Source organism: Tyto alba, unplaced genomic scaffold (assembly GCF_018691265.1).
Source record: "Tyto alba isolate M040663 unplaced genomic scaffold, T.alba_DEE_v4.0 Super-Scaffold_29, whole genome shotgun sequence".
Lineage (NCBI taxonomy): Eukaryota > Metazoa > Chordata > Aves > Strigiformes > Tytonidae > Tyto > Tyto alba.
Window position 1 is genome coordinate 3,265,316 of NW_024881303.1, and position 20,601 is coordinate 3,285,916.

A 20,601-nucleotide genomic window follows, 5' to 3' on the forward strand; every position below is an offset into this window, starting at 1 on the left:
TTATTTAAGAGTGCAAGCCAAACAATTCCACCCCAGGGGCTCCACAGTACTAAGCCATGTGAGATGGTCAAAATTGGAGAATCATTTCACTTAGACATCTGAATCCAAGTTTTTGTGCTCAGTCTCCTTGTCCAGTCACTTTCTCCTTCAACACTGAGGAAGAGAAGGGAAAGATTCAGACAGCAATATCACTCCCACAGCCTCCAAATTAGTATTTTCAATTTCCATAGTGAAATCCCCTCCTCGCCCAAATGTCATCTGATCTCCAGCCTTGGATCAAGAGCCCAATTCACTAGAAGGGCTGTTTGTTCAACCGTGTCTTCATTTAATCTAATCATAACTGCAGCTCCTGTGGCAACACTCCCATGCATCCCCATCTTATTCATTCCTTGCCAAGCTTCACTCATCAGTGACCATGATGTTTTGCTGTCTCAAGTGCTGCCTGCTTCTCAGTTACTGTACATACCTTCAAAAGGTACCCTGATCTCTCGCCCAGCAACTCAAATAGAAGCTTCTCATCTGCTTTCTAGTTTCTGACCTCTTACACTTTATAACTCTTAACCTGCTCTGTGAGGTTTTGCAATTCCCATTACGCTCCACTGGTCTTTCTGTAACTCACAGTATCATCAAACAGACCCTTGAATTCACCTACATCTCTGAATTCACATCTACCACTGCCAGCTAAGGTGACCCAAAGAAATGTCTCTCTAAATCCACGAAAAGATTCTTTCCTTAGACACAGGAAGCACAGTAGGTATTTCAGTTGTGATTTAAAAAGAGAATCCAAAATACTGTGGGCATTAGGGTAGTAAAAAAAAGATAACCTATACAGGATACCTGAACAAATCAAGACTACTGCGTATATGTTCCAGAAGGCAGAGGCACAGAGACCTTAAAAACAGTGGATGGGATCTTGAAGATGCCACCACAACCAACCCATCTGTGGAATAAAACTTCATCAAGGAACTGCCACAGCTTGGAACAACCACCAGAGATGAGTCATTTCTGTGAAAGAAGGACTTATTTCTCAAGATGAGGCCCCCGATTCCTCACTGCTGCTCCCAGGAGAAACCCTCAAGATCAACTCTGGCGTCTTGAGGACTCTTGCTATGTTGCAGCCTTGACAGAGACCTGCCATGAAGGACAGCAAGTCCTCAGGGGGCCTCAGTAACTCTAACACAACAATAAGTTTGTGGGGTTTCATCATTTGCTTAGGGTTTTTTGTAAGCACACAAACAAACATCCATAAAAATCAGTACCCAAGAGGCAGTATCAAAAATTCCAACAGGAACTGTCAGACTGGATTAGGTTTCTGATCTGACCAATTTACCATTTATCCCTCAAGTAAGTGGCAAGTGATGTGTTAAAGAAGAATTTGATCTCGGTCGATGGTGACCTGCTGATCTGTAACAGAATTTGAATTATGCCCTAATGCAGAAGTTCAAATAAGTGTTCCTAGTGTTTACCATAATTATCTATGTAATTTTGCTTACTCCTACAATTTACATAAATCATTCTGTAAGATTTAAAAGATGCTCTGTGAACAGAGCTGCAAAACTATCAGGCAGCTAAAGTAAAGAACAGCAGCGCTGGACTTAATGAATGGGAAGGAGAGGCTTGTACTTCTGAAACCATCTCTCTACCAGCTGAGTTTAAAAAGAGACCGTATAGTTGCGGATTCATAAAAAAAAAAAAATCAATATGTAGCCAGAAAGCTTCTCAGAAAACCCAGCTTAAAAGCCACAAGAGGTAATTCCCATTGCGTGAGTCTAGAATTGCTAGCCCTTCACAAGAGAAGGATACCACAAACCTTTTGCAGTCCTGTACATTAGGAAAGCATTTTTGTAAAAGAAATCAAACTCTCTGAAAGTTCTGAGAAAAGAATTCCTTGAAAATTTGCAGGTAAAGGTTAACCCAAGCAGAGAGGCCAGTTCTGACAGCTCACCGCTGAACACAATCTCCTGAAATGCTCACCTGATCAGCCCTCTGCTCAGAGAAAGAGAGGAAAAGGCTGCCATTTGCTCAGAGCAGATCCACACCTTGGTGTCAGGGTGGTGCACAAGCGGGAGAACCCTTGTACAGGCCACAGGGCAGCTGCAGAGCTCCTCTGCCTGGGCTCCAGACAAACACAGTAGCTCCAAGTATTGTTTTCCAGTTTTCGACTGAGTAGAGAGCATGCTGGGTCCTGTCCCAGTACCAGGCAGCACAGGAACAAGCACCCTCAGAAGACTCACAGAAGTGGTATATTACCCACATAATTTTTTCTGCATTCCCCTGTGTCTTACCTCCTAGATGGGTACATGTACCAAACCCATACAGGTGTGATTACTGCAGTTCTTTGGGATCCTCCACCCACTTTTCTTTTATATAAAAAAAATAAGCAGAACCAAGCCAAAATTCCCCACAGCCCCATCTTAAGAAAACCTAAGCAGAGCACTGAACTCAATAAAGGTGCTTCTGAATGGTGCTGAGAGCATCTCCATAACAGATGCTGAACACATTTTTCTCCTTCATGTGGGAATGACTAGGGATGGATGAAAAATATCCAAGAAGGAACAAGAGAGAATGGCTTAAAAAAAAAAAAAAAAAAAAAGTAGGATGACTGGATGACTCTGTCAAATATTAATGCAAATCTTATTGAGTGGGCTGAGATTTGTGTCAGACAGAAACAACTGTCTCACCCATTCTGAGTCCTCGCAATGCTCCCCTTCATCACCTGCGGTGGGCCAGGGCAGCTCACATGTGAAGCAGATGCCTAGCTAGTCTTGGCTGCTGGAAAAGGATACCTAACAACAATGCCTAATTTTCAGGGCTGTTTCTCTTTTAGGAGGCAGAAAGACCCAGAGGCAATTGTTCACCCTGCAATCCTCCAGCTGGATTTCTGAGATGGAGAGCAGTACCAGGCTCCTTTATAGCAAAAGGCACAGAGGCTTTCAGAAACCATTTCCCTAACAGAGACTTTATAGATTCAATACACTAAGAGAGAACAGGCTCTTACAACCATCATCATAACAACCTTTCAGGATAAACCCCAAAATAAAGATTCACATACTAATTTTACTTTTTATATGTATTTCTGAATTTCTTGCGTCAGCTAATAGGTACTGCAGTGGCACTACTAAAAGAGCCATCACTTTGCATATCAGAGCTGAATATTGTACAAAGACAAATATTGATTTTATGGGTGCTCTCCAGATGGATGCTGCCACTCCTCGTCCTTCAGATGAAGGACATGAATTACTATGAAGCAGGAGGCAAACGTCACAGCTGTCACTCCCTATTTCCACGTTTACAGCACTTGCAGTTTCTTCTATTGAAGGAACAGAACGCAGAACACACAAAAGTACTACAGTTTAAAAAAATTCCACATTAAAACCTGAAACCCAATGCAGTAAGATCTGCAACTGGCACTCCTAAGCAGAGCTATAATGCAAATAAGGCTTAAATATATTTACTTTTACTGGCAGTTGGTGAAATTTAGATAGTGTATCTCGCAGAGAAAACTGGGAGGGAACCTACCTTTCACTCACAGACTTCTGACACTTTCTTACTCAAAGCCAATTAACTCAATCAATAAGGGATTAAAAGCTCATTAATGCTGTTATGCCAACTCCTTTTATTCCAGCACAGAAAACCAGACTAAGGATTTGTATAAGCAAAGTGGCTTTACAGATCTCAGTAGCCACTAAAATATTTAATTCTCATTCCTAACAACAACTATTAAAGGACAAACACCTATGACAATAGGGCTAACAAAAACAACAAAGCAAAGATCAGTGCACATCTGAATAACAGTTATTTAGGGAAAAAAAAAAAAAACAAGACAAAACAAAACCTAACAGAAGAAATCAGCTATATGCTTCCAAGTAGAGGTTGGTTATTCTCCTATGAAATTTTCTTGGCAGCTCATCCTTTGAAAGATATTTGGCATGACCCTTTCAAAACTGAGAAGCTAAAGTAGAAACAGACCCTGACCACAAAAGTACTATTTAGCAACTAATGCAGCACAAAAGATACAAACAAATATTACATGAGGGAAGAGAAGAAAAAAAAAAAAAAAAGAGCCCAATTTTGACTCAGTTGGAGCACACCATTGGCAAAAAAAAAAAAAGCAGAACTTTTCAAGCTACAACTATGTGCATTAGATTGTATTGAAAAGCTGATTGAAATAGCTCACTTTCCTGAGGAATAATACACATTTTTGAACACAACATAAAATCACAGAAATCACAGAAGGCCCATGAAGCTGCTAATATACTTAAAATTGAGCAGATGCCTAACAGTTTTACTGGCTAGGGTATAAAATAGGGGAGAGAAAAGAAGAAAACAAAGATACTGTCAAACATATTATTAAACTACAAACCAAGATGGATTTTAAAAGGGTTTATTCACCAGAAGATAGGAAAAATAAATGTAAAACAATTTTATTTTATTCCTATGTTGAATGCATAGGCCATTACACAGGAAAAACACCCACACTGTTATGGAGTACAAATTCAAGTAACATTAAAATATTACGTATTTTATCAGCTGTAGGGGAATTTAGTTCTTTCCTCTCTAAGCAATAATTAAGAGATGTGTCAACCACAATATTTGAAGGAAAGTATCTACGTCTCTTCTTTTCACTGAAAGAAAAAAAAAAAAAAAAAAAATCACTGAGTTGATCAGATATAGCAGTCTCCAAACATCCTCACCAAGTCAAGACAGCGCTATTAAGCCCACTTCTTGCAAAAGGAAGACACCAACATTTTTTATTTCAGGAAAGCTATGAACAACTTACGATTACTTGGACATAACAAGGATAGAACCACTAAGCAACGTTACAGTCACACAGGAAATCCATGGCTGGGGTCCAAAGCACTGGACCATTCTTTCCCATCACAACATGGGAAGGAGAAACCACATCTAAGCAGGGAGAAAACAAGTTTCTGAAGAAAAAAGCAATGAATTGCCTTTTTCTTTTTTAAAATGAAGCCACCTGTGTTGTATTAAAGAATTCAAGACCATCATTTTACTTTTTTGATATGAAAGAAAAATGAATTTTTTACTGCTTTGCTTTGTAACTGTGAGCTAATACACAGTAAGATGTATCTCTTCAGAATGGCAGAACTGAGGAACCACAGCTAGCATTTTAAAGAGGAGAAGAAACTGCAATTCCAAGTTTGCAACTCTTATACCATCACTATTTGCATGCAACTTCCTAGAACAACAGAAACACTTGTGGACGTACTTTCGGATTAGTCAGAACAAAATATCCAAGTGTATGCATTTTGCTGTTTTTTTAATTTGTTTTATTGAAGCCATTTTGCCTAGAATTGCAGCATTTCATGCTGTAACTAAGCCATGCGTGCAAGCTCGTTTTGAATGACAATGTTTGGGCAAACCCCTCTAGCCTTCCAAGGTGTCAAGCCTTCCAAACCCAAGGTGCAAATCTACATCAACTCCTTTTCCTTACTGTAATTTATTTGATAGAATCTAGAGAGGTGCAGGTAAAAAATGCAAATTTAAGTAGAAAAATCTAACTCCAAAAAAGCTGTTCAGTAATTGCCTCCTTAAAATTTCAATTCCTCAGAGATGAACTCACAGTTACAAAACTAAAAGGAACAAGCCATAAAGTTGTCTTCATGAAGAAAAAAGGTCTGTTTTGTTCTTTGTTGTTGTTATTGTTAAGTAAAACAGTGACCAAAACAGAAAGAATGAGTAAAAAACACAGCTGTGTGTAAATCAAAGAAATTTAAAGAAAACTAGCTAAAAATAGGAGTAGGGAGATTCTTTTTCTGTCCTAAGGTTAAGCTTTGTTTGCACCTGTACTATATCAACTGTTGGCTTCTTAAGGTGGAAGATGGGCTAGACATAATGATTTCCTCTCAATTCCATTTGCATACATGTGTATACATGCTACAGCGTGTCTCCTTTCTGACTACTGAGATGGTACCACTATTCAGCTGCTTCTACTAGAATAGAACCCAACATTTATTTCACAATCTTTATTTTACATCTTATAGTGATGAGATAGTGATCAGTAATATTTCTAATTCGGTATTCAATTGAAAATCACAGCCTGGAATTCTGTTGAAATAAACAGAAATGACATTTTAACAAGTTTTTTAATGAGGAAAATTAGAACTTTTAAATATGCTAGATACATTAGAAAGGTTAAGTATAAAGTATGGTTTGCACTTACGTTGATTAAGAGAGGAAATATGCTGACATTACAGATGATATCTTTCATGATTTTACAGCTATCTTATCCTTTCACACCTTATTTTTACCCAGAAAGGAGGAGAGAAAAGAAACTGGCTGGCTGGGGTTTTTTTAAATTGCTTTCTCAATTTTGACTGATCCACTCATTTAAATGATGTAATTTGAAAATAAGAAACAGGTTTTTTTTCTACAGCTGAATCTATAGTTGCCAAACACTGGTTTCACTTCAGTAGTCTGGTTTCAAGCACTTGGTCAGTGACTTCCTCACTTTACTGGTTCAACTTTCTTTAAAACACAGACCTAAAACACAATGCTCAAATAACATGCATACTACAGAAATTACAATATTGCAGTAAACTAGACTTGATGATTTAACTGAAATTTTAAAGAATTTAACATCTTCCATCTTGCCTTATTCCTCTCTGTTTCTAACTGTTTTAAACTTGCCTTTGCTTGATCCCCAGTGGACCCACAAGCCTATTTAGGCAGTGCCCCTCCACCTGAGGAAGCTGCTCAGCCTGACAATCTTCTCTCCAACTCTGCAAAAGCCTCCAGTTCCCACCCCCAATAAATGTAATCCTCTCCCTTCAGCAGCTGTGTGGATTTTCCATGGACCAGTCTTCCCGAGCCAGACACCACTAAGGAATGTGTTTGAGAAAGCCAGAGGAAATCATGATAGGGACTCTGCGCAGTCTGGCTGCTTCCCCACTCCCAAACCTGCCCTTCAGCTCACAAGCACCCTCTCTGCTCTAGAAGGCACAACAAAGTGCACAGGGAAAGTTACTACTTTACATATACAAGATTTTCTCTTAACATGAAGCTATAATACCTCAGGGCTAGTCCAGCTGCCCCATGCATTCCGTCCTCAGCGTCCTTGTTGTCCTAAGAGCTGCTGTATTGGAGGTCTGATGATCTGCACACCCGCTTGGCAGAATGGAGCAAGCCACAGGACCTTCAAGAAGTAAAACACTGACCTCTGTTTTTTTTTTTTTTCCTTATGTAAGACAGCAGCCAAAATGCAGAGAACAAATGAAAAAGCAGTCCTGTAAATCAAAGTAGATTATAGCCATATCCTCCAGTAGAAACCCTAAGCTGTTCCATATAGGATTACATCTACTATAAGGTCTCTGCAAGACATGATATATCCTGCAAGTATATTCCACCTGCAGGAAGCTTAAGCTATGGTTATTGCCCTTCTCTGCACACAAACAGCACAGAATTAACTCACATAATCAAAGGGCAACCACCCAGGCATCACATGCAAATTCCACTTCAAGCTGCGGAAAACTTCCTGTAACTAAATAAAACGATACACATGGATGAAGTAATGAAAGCAGAAACCATGAGAGAGTAGGAGGGCCAAAGCCATAATGTCAAGGTGAACTCAGCGTCCAGTGAGACTGCATCCTGGGGAAAGATAAAGGTGATAAGGAAATAGCCTGGCACCACACCTCTCCTACGGGAAACCAAGCAGAGCTAGCCTGGCTGGCAGGCAATATCTCACACACACACTTTGCACACACTGCCTGAAGCACCAAGGCACCGAAAAAGAGAAGCAACAACTGTTTCACCTCTTTCAGAATTTCATCGTATCATGCTTTCATGGAGAAAAGCCACAGCCTGCCTGTCCTCCTCCTCCTCCACCCCTACAGGAGCTAACTTTGCTGCTCAAGCCAGCACAGTCCGTACTCAAGACATCCCACTGTAGGATTTAGACAAACCTCAACACCCACAGAATGAGGAAAAAAGAAAAATTTTATGTTCATGTACCCTAAACAGACGGTCGGTTGTGACTGCTGAAGCGATGGCAGATCATAAAACGTTCTCAAGATCTCCCTACCCATCCTCATAAGTCACTTCGTCCCCACTTTGATATTGTGAGCCAAACTGAAAAACAGACTCTCTAGATGGGAACTCTTTGGCAAAGTTTTAAAGGCACTATGCTATTCAAAAAGTTAGTCATGTCTCTTCACAATTAACCAAGAAGCAGAGGCTCAGAACTCCAACAGTGCTTTAAACTTAAATGCAGACATACCTGACAAAACAACACAACATTATCAGAAACTGCTTATCCTGTCCAGTTACTGACACAGGCCCCTCCTACGTATCATGTTGGTGAAGGTATTTTGACTATGCAGATACACTCTGTCCAGGTTCAGAAACCCTCACTCCTAAGTGAGGTTCTGTAGCTGCTAAGGCTACAAAAGCGATGCCCACACAGCTGAGCTAGCCAAGTTCCCTCCCTCTGTGCATCTTACCATTATCCTCCCCTGCAAGACACTGTCCTCTCAAGGCAGTGGGCATTTAAAATGGCAACTCTTCTTTCACAAAACCAGTTTTAAATTATAAGAGATCTCAGCTGTTTAAGATCATTATATTTAAATTAACAAACTCCCTTTGACAGACAATGCAACTGTGAATACCTGTAAGTGATGCACCAAACGCTCTCCCTTACCCCTCTGTAAACCAAGTGCATCAAAAGTAAAACTTCAGCTGCTGCTGTTTTCAAACCCCTTGTAAATATAACACAAATACATGAAGCTGTTAATCACCGGAGAGCAATGAACACTCATTAAGCATTGCTTCCTGTCAAATCTTAATTCTTTATCAAGACAAAGTACATCTATAAAAGAAGGTATGGCCCCACCTTTATTCCTTCTACCTACCATGTTTACATTTCCGTGCCTATGCAAGAGACTTTACCACTTACCTTCCCTTAAAATTAATGACTATATCTCCCAAACATCTCTGTGAGTCTAATGATTATAATTCAAATATTATCTTGCATGTCTGTACATTAAACAGCAAGTTAATGTAGGAAAATGTCACACAATATATTGCTCCAATAGCAATGATCAGCAAACAGCCATACACACAGCAGAGAACAAAAATACAGCTTCTTGGGGTGGACCATCACATTAAATGTAAAAAGAAATTATACTTTTAATACTGCACAGGAAAGAGCTACACAAAGAAAGCTCAAGAATGATTTCTTACCAATAAGCCAACAGAGTTCCCTTGCAATGATCTCTTCACTCTGAAGAGAAACAGCACCTGCCTTTCTGGAATGTCTCAAAATTCACATTTCAACAGGCTACAAATCCAGCTGTTCACACTAACCTGAAAATGTTTCATTCAGCTTTCCGGAAACATCCACCTAAATCTTCCTCACCTCTATGAAAACATGAACTATATACACTATATTCATACAGAAGACTTGGGAGAACAGTAATTCCAACATGCCAAAATATCAAATATGGCATTAAAGATTCCGTTCTGAGAGATCAGTTCAGTAAACGCAACAATTCTGGCCACCAGGTCTGTGGGCCAGCTCAGAGCTCTGAGGGGTATCACTGACTGCACCATGCATGATCTTTTTACTGCCTTCAGGAGCAGAAAAGTCAGTAGAAACACATACAGCAACACAAAGGATAGCAGACTAGGGAAACGTACTGGAAGAGGCTAAGGCTTTGGAACAAAAGCCTTGGCACTTCTTATGCTCCCTCCGTTGCAACAAATTTCAGATATTTTACTGCCTGCTCATGATGCACTGACCAGTGTCTGTTCAAATTATATCTTAGCATCCCGCAGTCTCAAAAGTGAGCAACTTTGAGAAATCCGTGATGCTAAATGCACTAGTCCCATATTTTGGCTACCTCTTGACACAGCAGAGAGGAACATGCCATCCTGTGTCTGACAGCACTGTTAGTGGTCGCTGACTCAGAGATAAGATGTTAGCCCTTTCCCTAATGACCCCTACGATCCTAATGTTTCCATTTAAGCAAAGTCCCCTCTTGAATCCCTCTCCTTGGGATTTGACAGGGGTGGGATGGAAACAGCACCCACAAAACAGATTTGCCCCTGACTCCAGGTCCCAACTGAAGAAGCCAGGAAACAAACTCTTTTGCTCATCTTCTCACATGCTCTTTCCACCAAAAGAGTACAAGAGCTCCAGACATATGATCAAGCAGCGACTTCTCAGCACGGTGTTTTCCATCCATCACAGGGGAAAGTAAGCTTCGGCTCTGAGCAGCTGAGAAGGTCCTTGCAGACATTACGCACCATGCTGGATAAAATGAATTGCTGGAATTTAGAAAGTTGAAAAGCAGAATGGAAACCTCTCTGTATTAAATGTTGAAATCTTCCCCCAAACAATATAGGAAGGAAATGCAGTTTATCCAGCCTCTGTACGTGAGGAGCTCCTGACAGCTCAGACCTTCACGTGATGGAAACATTTCCTGCAGGCCAGATGCAGGGGAACACATGAGAAGGCAGATCTGGGTCTCAAAATGATGCCAACAGGCTAAGTATTGTCCAACAAATGAAGATACTCATTTCAGAGAGCTGGTTAGGTAGGAACAGAGTTAAAAGGTGTTTCACTCTCAGGGGACCTGCTCTGCTATTCTGATAAACAGAAGGGACTCCAATTTTTCAGACAAGCCACTCTTTAACAGATTCCCTACATGAAAAAAGGGAAAGGGGGTGAGAGATGCACGGTAAGTAACACTATATGGTGCTGCCTGTGTAAACATGCTCTCCAGTCTAGCAAACCGCAGCTTGGAGGAAAACATGGGGGTACTTAATATAAAGACCATTTTCTTATAATTAGACAGATTGAGTTAACCTGTCAGAAAGATTAAACTACTTGGTGAGGCCAAATGGGAAATTCAAATAAATGATCTCTGCAATACCTCTTCCATAGGTAAGCTCTGCAAGGAGATTGGGGAGAGCCTGGTGGAATAAATTGTCTTTTGCTATTTTTCAACTATTGTCAGCATCAGGTCTGCCTTATTTACCTACTCCCATTAAAAGCAAGGTAGCGTCTGGTTTTATAGATCACAAATGCAAAATCTTGAACAAAATACCCTGCCCTTCTCACTGACATTTTACTGGAGTTCCATGAAAGCTCTCAGGACCACTAAAATTGCCATAAACCACAAATCAAAGGTTGCCGTGTCCACCAAACCTTGCTGAGTGCTTCTACTGCTAGGAACCCTTCAGAAACTGAGAAAGAACTATTGTAGCTTCTTGAAGAAATATAAAATCCGAAACTGTAACAAAATGGCAAAGTGTGAGAAGGTCTTGGCAATCTAAAATGCAACGCATCGAGGTTGCCTTGAGCTGAAGAAAAACTTTTATGAATATGGATATCTACCTGTTTTGCATTGTTCTCAAATGGAATCGCCTTGGGTTGATGCTGCCTCCTCCTTACATTCGCAGCCGTAACCAAGAAGCCAGGTGCCAAACACGAATAAAAGGTAGCAAGAATATTTGTTTTTCCAGCTGCAGAGCGGACAGACAGTTGCTGGTGTCAGCGAAATATGCTGGCAAACTGTTTCGGCCTTGCTAACAGGAAGAGCTATTCTCTCTGACATGGATGATGTGCGTACTTCTACCATGCACCTCTGCTGATGGAATTGGAAATCACTCAGACACCTCGTGCTATAAATCTTAGACACATTCAAAGTTATCCAAAAGCACTGGCAATTAAAATGACAATTGCATCTTCTAGAGACAAAGATGTAGCAGATACTGGTATGCAAATGTTCTCATCTTTGATCTGTTCTCAGAGATTTCCCCTGCTGTTGGGGGGTGGGTAGTGTGTATGTGTTTCAGAGGGGATGCATGAACTCTGCTATTCAGTTCCTCTGAATGGGTACCTCACATTGAAACGGAGCTCTGGGGTGGAAGGCAGAAAATGCACAGCTCAGATAAAGCACCTCTCGTGTTTGAGACTGGTCTCCAAAAACGTGTGCAACATGCAGGGAACAAAAAAACCTGCTCTGGTTAAATCCCTCTGCAAGTCTGCAAGATGTCTCAGCCTCCCTCACTGTACCACGAATAAATGAGGAATAACAAAATCACCTACCCAGCAGACTGTCTCCTGAAGGATGAGTATTAGACAGTAACAGTGCAACGGAAGACTACATCAGAGACAAGGCTGGTACCAACAGAATATTAAACTCAACAGAACAGACTCTCAGTTCCTCCTTGGCTTAAGAGACACCAGGTACAGCCTTGGTACTAGCTGATGGAAGCACACTGAAAAGTTGCTACCACTATCTGGCTCTTTTGAGGACCTAACCCAGGAGGACAACTCTCTTCAGAAGAGCTGGAAAAGAAATCAGAGCTCATTTTTAGGATTTCAGAGACTACCTGCTTTTGAAAGTAAAGGCCAGGGAGGAGTAGTCATAGGGAGAAACATTCTATTTCCACCCTATAACCTGCCAATAACAGAAAACGTAAGCAACAGGAGGTAATATTTAGGGCCAAATAGCTTTGAATGTTCCACAACAAAGACCAAATGCTTAGTAAGACAAAAACTTACAAAAATGATAAATGGAAAAGCAAGGGCTTCCTCTCAACTCCTGAATATCCTAACAGAGGGTATCAATGGGCCACTGAGCATCTTAGTTCTCAGAAATATATATGTATATATATATCCTACTGACTGCACCCTAAAAAAACCCCATGCAATTTCCCAGAAGAGAAACTCCACAGCAACAAGAAGAAACTCAACAGCACTGGTACGATGCCATTCTAAACACCCTTCATATGGAAAAACAAGAGTACGCAGAGTTCAAGCATGGCTACCGCAAACACTGCTAACCAGAAGGCTTTGATCTGGAGAAGAAGAGTGGAATCCCCCAACGTGACAGATGTTTTATGGTAATTTATATGTCTAAGCAATGTATATTCACCAGGAACAGAAGTGCTGAATCAGGGATGGCCAATCCAATTGGTCTGCAGCTGCCAAAACATATTCATATAAAGTTGGGAATGTGTGACTAAAAACTACCATAGCCATAACTATACTCTGGTATTAAAACAAAGCCTTAATACTCCATTCTTAACCTGTTGACTTTAAGTAGCAGGGTACTTTAATTGGTAAATTCTCATGATGTGTGAAATTAGATCGACAGTAAGAATTATTTTCAAAATACCAAATACAGGTTCTCAAAAGCTTCTGTCTGACCAGGAATTATACTGCAGAGTTTTGAGAATAAGACACTGACCACACAAGAAAGGCAGAAACCTGACTCAAACTGGACAGAGACCCACTTTTATGGCAACCTTTTTTTAAAAAAAAAAAATATATCCTTTTTTTTTAAAAAACTTATTTGAGCAAAAGGGTCTGTGTGCCTCGATTCAATTTCATTGCTCACTATTTTCCTGCAGCAGTGATCAGTGGCAAACCACTACAGGTTTCTTCTAAATTAATGCCTTTATTGGATTCAGGAGATCTTAAAAAAAAAAAAAAAAATCCCAAGAGAGGAAAAGAGACCAAGCAGGTAACTCAAGAAGGAATTAAATTTCCATGATATTCAATAAAAATGCATCTCTTGTTTATAGGTAGTTTCTGCTATTAATTTGGTACATTTCTTGTCCCTCATGCTTACTTTAAAAGAAAGCTGCTGTAGCACTGTTCACAATCCTGCTTGGAAAAAAACAAAACAAGACAGCTTTAGAACCGCTCCACAAGATTGCATTTGATCATCGCTGCTCAGTGAGGACAGACATACAGCTATTCATCCCGCAAAGGCAGCCTGCAGAGGGTGCTGGGCTGAGCAAATACATGATCTTTCAGCTCAGCTGCCAAACGAGCATTCAAAAAGACAGTCTAAATAAACAATCCTTTTGTTCCCCTTCTCCAAAAATCAAAGATTAGTTAAAACTCTGTTTGGGGCACTTGCATTAAAAACCACAAAGAGCCAAGCCCTGTGGAGTTGGGGGAGGAAGAGACAGAAGAGGTAACAGTGAGTGGAAGTCTTTTGTTCCCCAGCAGAATCAACGGGCTGAGGTGAAGGCACTCACACACGTAGAAGACTTTAAACTCCTTTTTATGTGCAAGGGGTGGTGACTCCACATTTCTCACCACAACAGAGGGTATTCTTTCCCCTAAATCCTCCATCAAACCTATTCTGAGTCATTAATAAACAGTCAAATAAAAACCTTGTGCAGGAAATCCCAATAAGATACAGCTCAAGTAAATCATCACCCTAATACAGTGCTTGTTTTCCAAGTTCCTTCAGGACACCAATATCTACAAGTACATACAACCTAATGACTCCATGTTCTGATGCAACTGAATCCCACAAGCTAACCAAAACAGGCCCATCTTACGCTATTCCAAATACCTCCAGAAAATATCACGGACTACAGAAACACATGCTTACAGAGCTGATGATGTGAACTTGTTCTCAAAACTGACCTGATACAAATTAGACTACAAGGCCCTACTGAAAAGCTGCACGTTCACTGCCAGGTCATGCTGGCATCAAAAACCATCCTGGGAAACATCTAACCACGCTATGGGAGTTTACCTGGGATGGAATCTGCAGGCCACTTCCTAGCGCTGGAGATTAAATTCCATTTACAGTTTCTAGTGGCTTTTTAAATCTTCTGCTCTAAGACACCAATTAACCACACACACAAAGTCTATTTCAGCACGACCATGCAGATGCATGAACAAACTTACATCACTTTTAAATACTGCTCTGAGACTTTCATGTATATATATGACCAAAGAGGACAAACAGAAACCTTACCAGGAAAGCTAAATTAAAACCTCACTCTTGCAGACCTCACCTTTGCAGTGTTAAGGGGTACAGTGCTGAGGATGTGAACCATTTGATAGAGTGGGAACAAAAAAAAAAAAAAATGCTGTCAGCATATTATTAAGTTCCAGTGAGTACCCAATCTTCTTTATTACAGCCTCTTTCAGAAGTCAGCAATTTAAGGTAGCTTGATACAATGCTTTGAGAGATAAATTATTCCAATGGATTAGAATGGTCTTAACAGTGGTATTCCCTAATCAAAATAAAAAAAAGCTTTCCCAACACAGATGAGACAACTAACATGTTAGGATTTTAATGGAAATTGTACTTCCAAGACTGGTAGACCCAAACTTGGCTCTACTCACACACACTGTGAATAGATAACAATTTATTTACAGATGGTTTCTCCCCCAACCCAAAATGCATTTTTGGGAAAAAAACCCCCACACTAAAACAAGATCAACAATCCAATACTTATGAGCAATCTACAATCAACTATTGTGTGCCATGTGACATACAAGAGAAAAAAACCCCACAAAAACTAAGAAAACACATTTCAGTTTTAAGCTTTCACAGTAGTAATGAAAAGCAAAGTGGGCAGGAGATTTTTAGAAAGGCCTTAAATATTCTTCTGTAACCTAATAGTGAACACAAATATTTGCTTAACCTCCGCCTTCAACATCCAAAAAAGAACCAATTACTCTAAAAGCTACCAAATGCCCCAAGAAGAATCTGAGGCATGAACCACCACCACCAAAAAGTATCTGAGGAAGAGGCTGATCTCCCAGAATCAGAAAGGCTGCCTCATTTAGACATCCTAAAAACAACTGTGCTGGAGACGCTGGTGACTCATTAGTTGCGACGGAGCAGAGAAACCACTTGAAGAGGTGAGAGGAAAATTCCAGTTTAATTTAAAAGCACTCTCTAGCAAACCTTGCCTGAGCTCTGCAACATAACAACAATTGATATTCATTAAGAAATGCATTTTATAAACACTACTGACAGCCCTCAGCAAGCACAAGATGTGCCATCTGTGCCAAGAGACTTATTATGGACTAAGAAAAATAAAAGTACAATGTTTATACATCAAGTCCTTTCAAAAAAAAAAAGGTTTACCTTAGTTAGTTTTAAAATTAACACAACATAAATGATTTTTAAGAATAAGTTTGCTTTGCATATTTGTCATAATAGCCAGTGCCATCCAACTCGGTATTCCCTTGATACAGTTCCTCTCTGTTTGCAGGGCTGTATAAAAACAAAGAGCAAACCAATGACCTAGAAACAAATGTAGGCTCTCAAACTACTTTAAACTCATTAACTTTATTCTTGTTTTAGACTCATAACAACATCTAAAAAGACTGCCAAAGACTTCGATTTAAATTTACCAGGTTGCACTATGAAAAAGTTTGGGTTTGTTCCTATCTGAAACTGTTTCAGGAATAGAAGGCACATTTTTCATAACCCAAAGAATGGAGAGGGGGGAGGGTTGTGGGTTTGTTTTTTTTTTTTAAAGGGGATATGTCTACATGCACAGAGCAGAGCCATGCATCCAAACCATCTCCGGAACCGGAAGCTGTATGACATGTCAGCACAGCTCTCTGCTAATTATCAGGATAATGAGAAGCAGAATATTTATTTTTCCACAAAGAGATGACACAAAAATACTTCTCTGTAACACAGCTAGTTATTTCTCATCATGCTGCCCTATACTATGCAGGCATACCCAAATAAAGTAGCTCAAGGTATGCGGAGTTTCAGATTTATTAAACCTGAAATATCCTTTTAAAGGATTTAGTTCCAGGTTCTCTAGCAAAGAAGCTGACTGATCTGTGCACAGCACTCTAGGAGGCAAAAAAAAAAGAAAAAAGGAAGGTAAATATGCACCATGAAAACTTTTAAAAATAACTCCCCGAGGCCATAAGTAACCATTTCATTTCAAAGGGGTGGTGGGAACAAGATCCATCTATAAAAGTTCAATTTGAACATTAGCAAAGAGCCCTCCCCCAGCATGAGCAATTACCGCTGCCTTTCATGTGGCAAAGTAACACACCTTTTCTTGTAGGGTTGGTTGTGTCAGGTCTATTTTAAACACACTCAACAGCATTACGAAGTAAAACATCACAGCAACTCTTCCCATGCAGCTGAAAACGCAGGCTGAGAACCTGAAGGCTTTCTTTATCAGCGACCCAAACCTTAAAGCTGCTGAGCACCCCTCACGTTTGGGGAAGGGGCTCGTGCCTAGCAGAGGGGCGTGCAGCGAGGAACGCGCCATGCCTACACCTCCCGTTTCCCATGGCTGTGCTTCTGGCGATGGGCGCGCCAGTACGCACCGATTCACAAGCATCTACTGGATTCGCAGGGCTAACTCCACCGCAAGCTGTAACTCTGCTCCAGCTTCTGAAGAGCTTTAATCTGCTTCTGCCTTTTGCCTGCTATTATTAACCTCAGGGATAAACTTCTACCCTTTTAATCAGGTGCTTTAACTGATGCGTTCTGGAAACGGGTATGGTAAATAGATACCCTCTACCTTCTTTAGCAGTAACGTGGAAAGCATCACACGTAACGTTCACCAATTCAAACCTCTAAAAAAACAGTGGAGTGGACTGGTAAGACTCCTCCAGTGCTCCACGCAGAAGTCAATCCTTTCAAATAAGAACGTTAGAGGGGGAAAGAAGCCTCCGGCGCTATCGGGGATGCCCCGAGCCCGCAGGTTTTAGGGGAGCCGCTCTGTCCCAGCTGGGCCCTTAACACCCTGAGCCCGGCCCCGCCGTGCCGGGACCCCCGGAGCGGATCTCCCCCCCCCACCGCCGCTCACCTTGTAGACATCGCCGTAGGTGCCGCTCCCCACCCGCTGGATCAACTCGTAGTCCTGCTGCGGGTTCCGCCTCAGGATATCCCCGCTCGGCCGCACCGCCGGCTCCATCTCCAAGCCCTGAGAGGGGGAAGGGGAGCAGCGGCCGGTTTCCTCCTCGCCCCTCCGGCCGGGGATGCTCCTAACGCGGCTGCCGGCCCATGGCTCCTGCGGCGGAAAGCGCTTTGCTGAGGGGAGGCGGAGAGGGGGGGGGGGGGGCACCGGGCCGCGGCTGCCGAGACAAAGGCAGGCAAGCCGGCGGTTGCCACGGCCGTTGGCGGCCCGGCGGCGGGGGCAGCGCCCTCCGCAGCGGCTCCCCCGGGGCGACGGGGAAGCGCCGAAGGCGGCCGCTGTGGGGAAAGGGAGGTCCCGTCCCGTCCCGTCCCGTCCCGACCCGCCGGCGCTGAGGAGGCGCCGCGGCCCGCCCGCCGCCGGGGCAGCCGCCAGCCCGCCCCGCAGCCAGGCCCCGCAGCCAGGCCGGGCCGGCTCCTACCTGCGCGCCCACAGCCCTTTGTCCCGCCGGAGAGGGAGCGGCTCTTCTTCTTCTTCTTCCTCCTCCTCCTCCTCTCGCCGCGGCCCCGGCCCCTACACACGCACCTCCCGGCCGCGCCGGGTCGGGACGGGACGGCAACGGGCCTCCGCGACGGTGCAGCGCCACGGCGCGGCCGATGGCACCGCCGCGGCCCTTCCCCGCGGCCCTTCCCCTCTTCCCTCCCCGCCCGCCTTCCTCCTCCTCCTCCTCCTCCCGCCCCGGGCCGCCCCTCGGCGTTAGTAAAACCCCTGTCACCGCGGTTCTTCGCGGGTCCGCCGCCCTCCCGGCGGCCCGCAGGGGCCTGGCCCCGGCCCGCAGGCCGCGCTGTCCCGGCGGGCCGCCCGCGGTGAGGGGGACAGAGCTGGGGGCGCGGTTGGGCCCCGAGGGGCTGAAGGCCCCGCTGCCCGCCGTGCAGCGGCACACCGTGACCCTGGCCAAGGGGGGTGAGCCGTGGCACGGCGCTCACGGAATCACGGAATGGTTTGGGCTGGAAGGGACCTCAAAGCCCCCCCAGTGCCCCCCCCCCTGCCCCGGGCAGGGCCCCCTTCCCCCAGCCCAGGGGGCTCCCAGCCCCGTCCAACCTGGCCTGGAACCCTTCCAGGGAGGGGGCAGCCACAGCTGCTCTGGGCACCCTGGGCCAGCGCCTCACCCCCTGCACAGGGAACAATTTCTGCCTCAGATCTCACCTAAATCTGCCCTCTGGCAGTTTAAAACCATTACCCCTCGCCCCATCCCCACCCCCTGACCCAGAGTCCCTCCCCACCTTTCCTGTCCCCCCTTTAAGCCCTGGGAGGCCGCTCGAAGGGCTCCCCTGAGCCTTCCCTTCTCCAGGCTGAACCCCCCCAACTCTCTCAGCCCGGCCCCCCAGGGGAGCTGCTCCAGCCCCCCCAGCATCTCCGTGGCCTCCTCTGGCCCCGCTCGAGCAGGTCCGTGTCTTCACTCTAGAGAGACGTGTGGGAGTGGGCATCGCTTTTGGCTTGTGCCCCTTGGTTTGAGGAGGGAGAAAAGCCCCCAGCTTGCCTATACCACATATATATATTTATATCCATATGTATGCTTCTGCCAAACACCAGGTTGAGCTTTCCATCTTTGACACCAGAGCTGTTCCTTTGTGTACACCCTGGTAGGCATTATCACAGCTGCCATGGCAAAACCCCATTCTGACCTGAGCGCTGGAGACTGACTTGCTCCCAGAGAGGCCCTAAGGTGCAAGAGGAGGAGGAGGAAGAGGAAGTTAGGGGGAACACGAATGCAGACTGAGTAGAATTCCCTCGGTCAGTGAGTCTCATCCTTTGCAATCTGGATCACAACCTTGCAGCTGCATCACATAATCCTTTTCGTGGGCTAATCAAGCACCATGGTATTTAGCTTTGTGGGCAGCCAGTGCAATGATAGTCACATGAGAATTAACTCAGGCTTGTTGGGACTTGTCTCCTCAGGCTCCTAAAGTCAAAAAAGCTTCTTTGAAACTGTGAGATGGAAAGTATTCTGTATCTGCCTTTCCCTCTTAGGAGCACAATTATTTTCAGCCAGGCAGCTGAAATTCTGAGCAAAACCAACCTATGGTCTCTCAACTGAGTGCTAAACAATGTAAGAAACCCAAAGGTGGGGATACAGAGTAAAGGAATGCTGGAATTAGCAGTAATATTTGCTACATGTAAAATAATCAAGGCTTAAAAGGAGGTGTGATTTTTCTAGATGCAAAAAATACCACATACGCAACGCAGGAAACACATTGGCAAAAGTTAGGTAGAAAAAAACTAAATGGATGCCAGATGTGCAAGTCTCTTTGGTGTTCAGGACTCTGGATTGGTTCTTTAAGAACAGATTCTTCCTCTTTGGCAGTCAGACAGCCCATGCAGGTCCAATATAGTCTGTCGACAAAGTAGCTGGGTACTGATTCTCAGTTTAAAATGGAGTCTGGGTTTTGAGCTTACTCCAGCACATTTAGAAATCCTACATGCAAGTACCTGAAACAGCGGCGCTGATTGCATAAGCTTCAAAACAGAGGCTCTGTAGCACAACTCATTAGGATCGGCGTGCTGCTTTAGGTTAAACTCAAACACAACATATGCAGACTCTGGGGAATTGCATAGTGGCCTTTGATTTTATTGGGTTTTTATTTATGGGCTCATTTGAAAAGGTGTTTGTTAGAAGCAGGCTCCAAAATAAAAACTGTCCTGCGTCCAGAGAGACAGGGGAGCATGGGACTGCTAATTTAAAGAGATTCGCATTTAATTTCCCCTTGTACTCTGAAAGCCTTCTACATCCTGTATATTCTCTCCAACATAAATACGTAAGTTTTCCTGAACACCCAGCAAATACAGAAGAAACTATTTACCCTTTAGGGAGCTGTATTTCCTCAAGCGATTTTTAACAAAACAATTACCTCTCCCCCCATAAATTAGCTTCCTGCACTCCTGATAGTGAGCTGTTTGCGTCCTTTTTCTTTTCTC

General features: G+C 43.3%; 1 protein-coding gene across 4 annotated transcripts in view; it reads right to left on the minus strand.

The window, feature by feature from the left end:
• The window catches only part of MAP4K5 (mitogen-activated protein kinase kinase kinase kinase 5), a 71,931-nt gene extending 53,637 nt beyond the window's left edge, over positions 1–18,294 (minus strand). For 3 of the 4 annotated variants that reach the window (XM_042799037.1, XM_042799036.1, XM_042799034.1), the window contains exons 1-2: positions 18,107–18,294; positions 17,578–17,781 (exon numbers count right to left, since the gene is read on the minus strand). In XM_042799037.1, coding sequence (XP_042654971.1) covers positions 17,578–17,685 — 108 coding nt within the window. In that variant the 5' untranslated portion in view covers positions 17,686–17,781; positions 18,107–18,294. The remainder of the gene's footprint in view (positions 1–17,577; positions 17,782–18,106) is intronic. The other variant, XM_042799035.1, reaches the window with a different exon arrangement.
• Between the last annotated feature and the right edge of the window lie 2,307 nt (positions 18,295–20,601).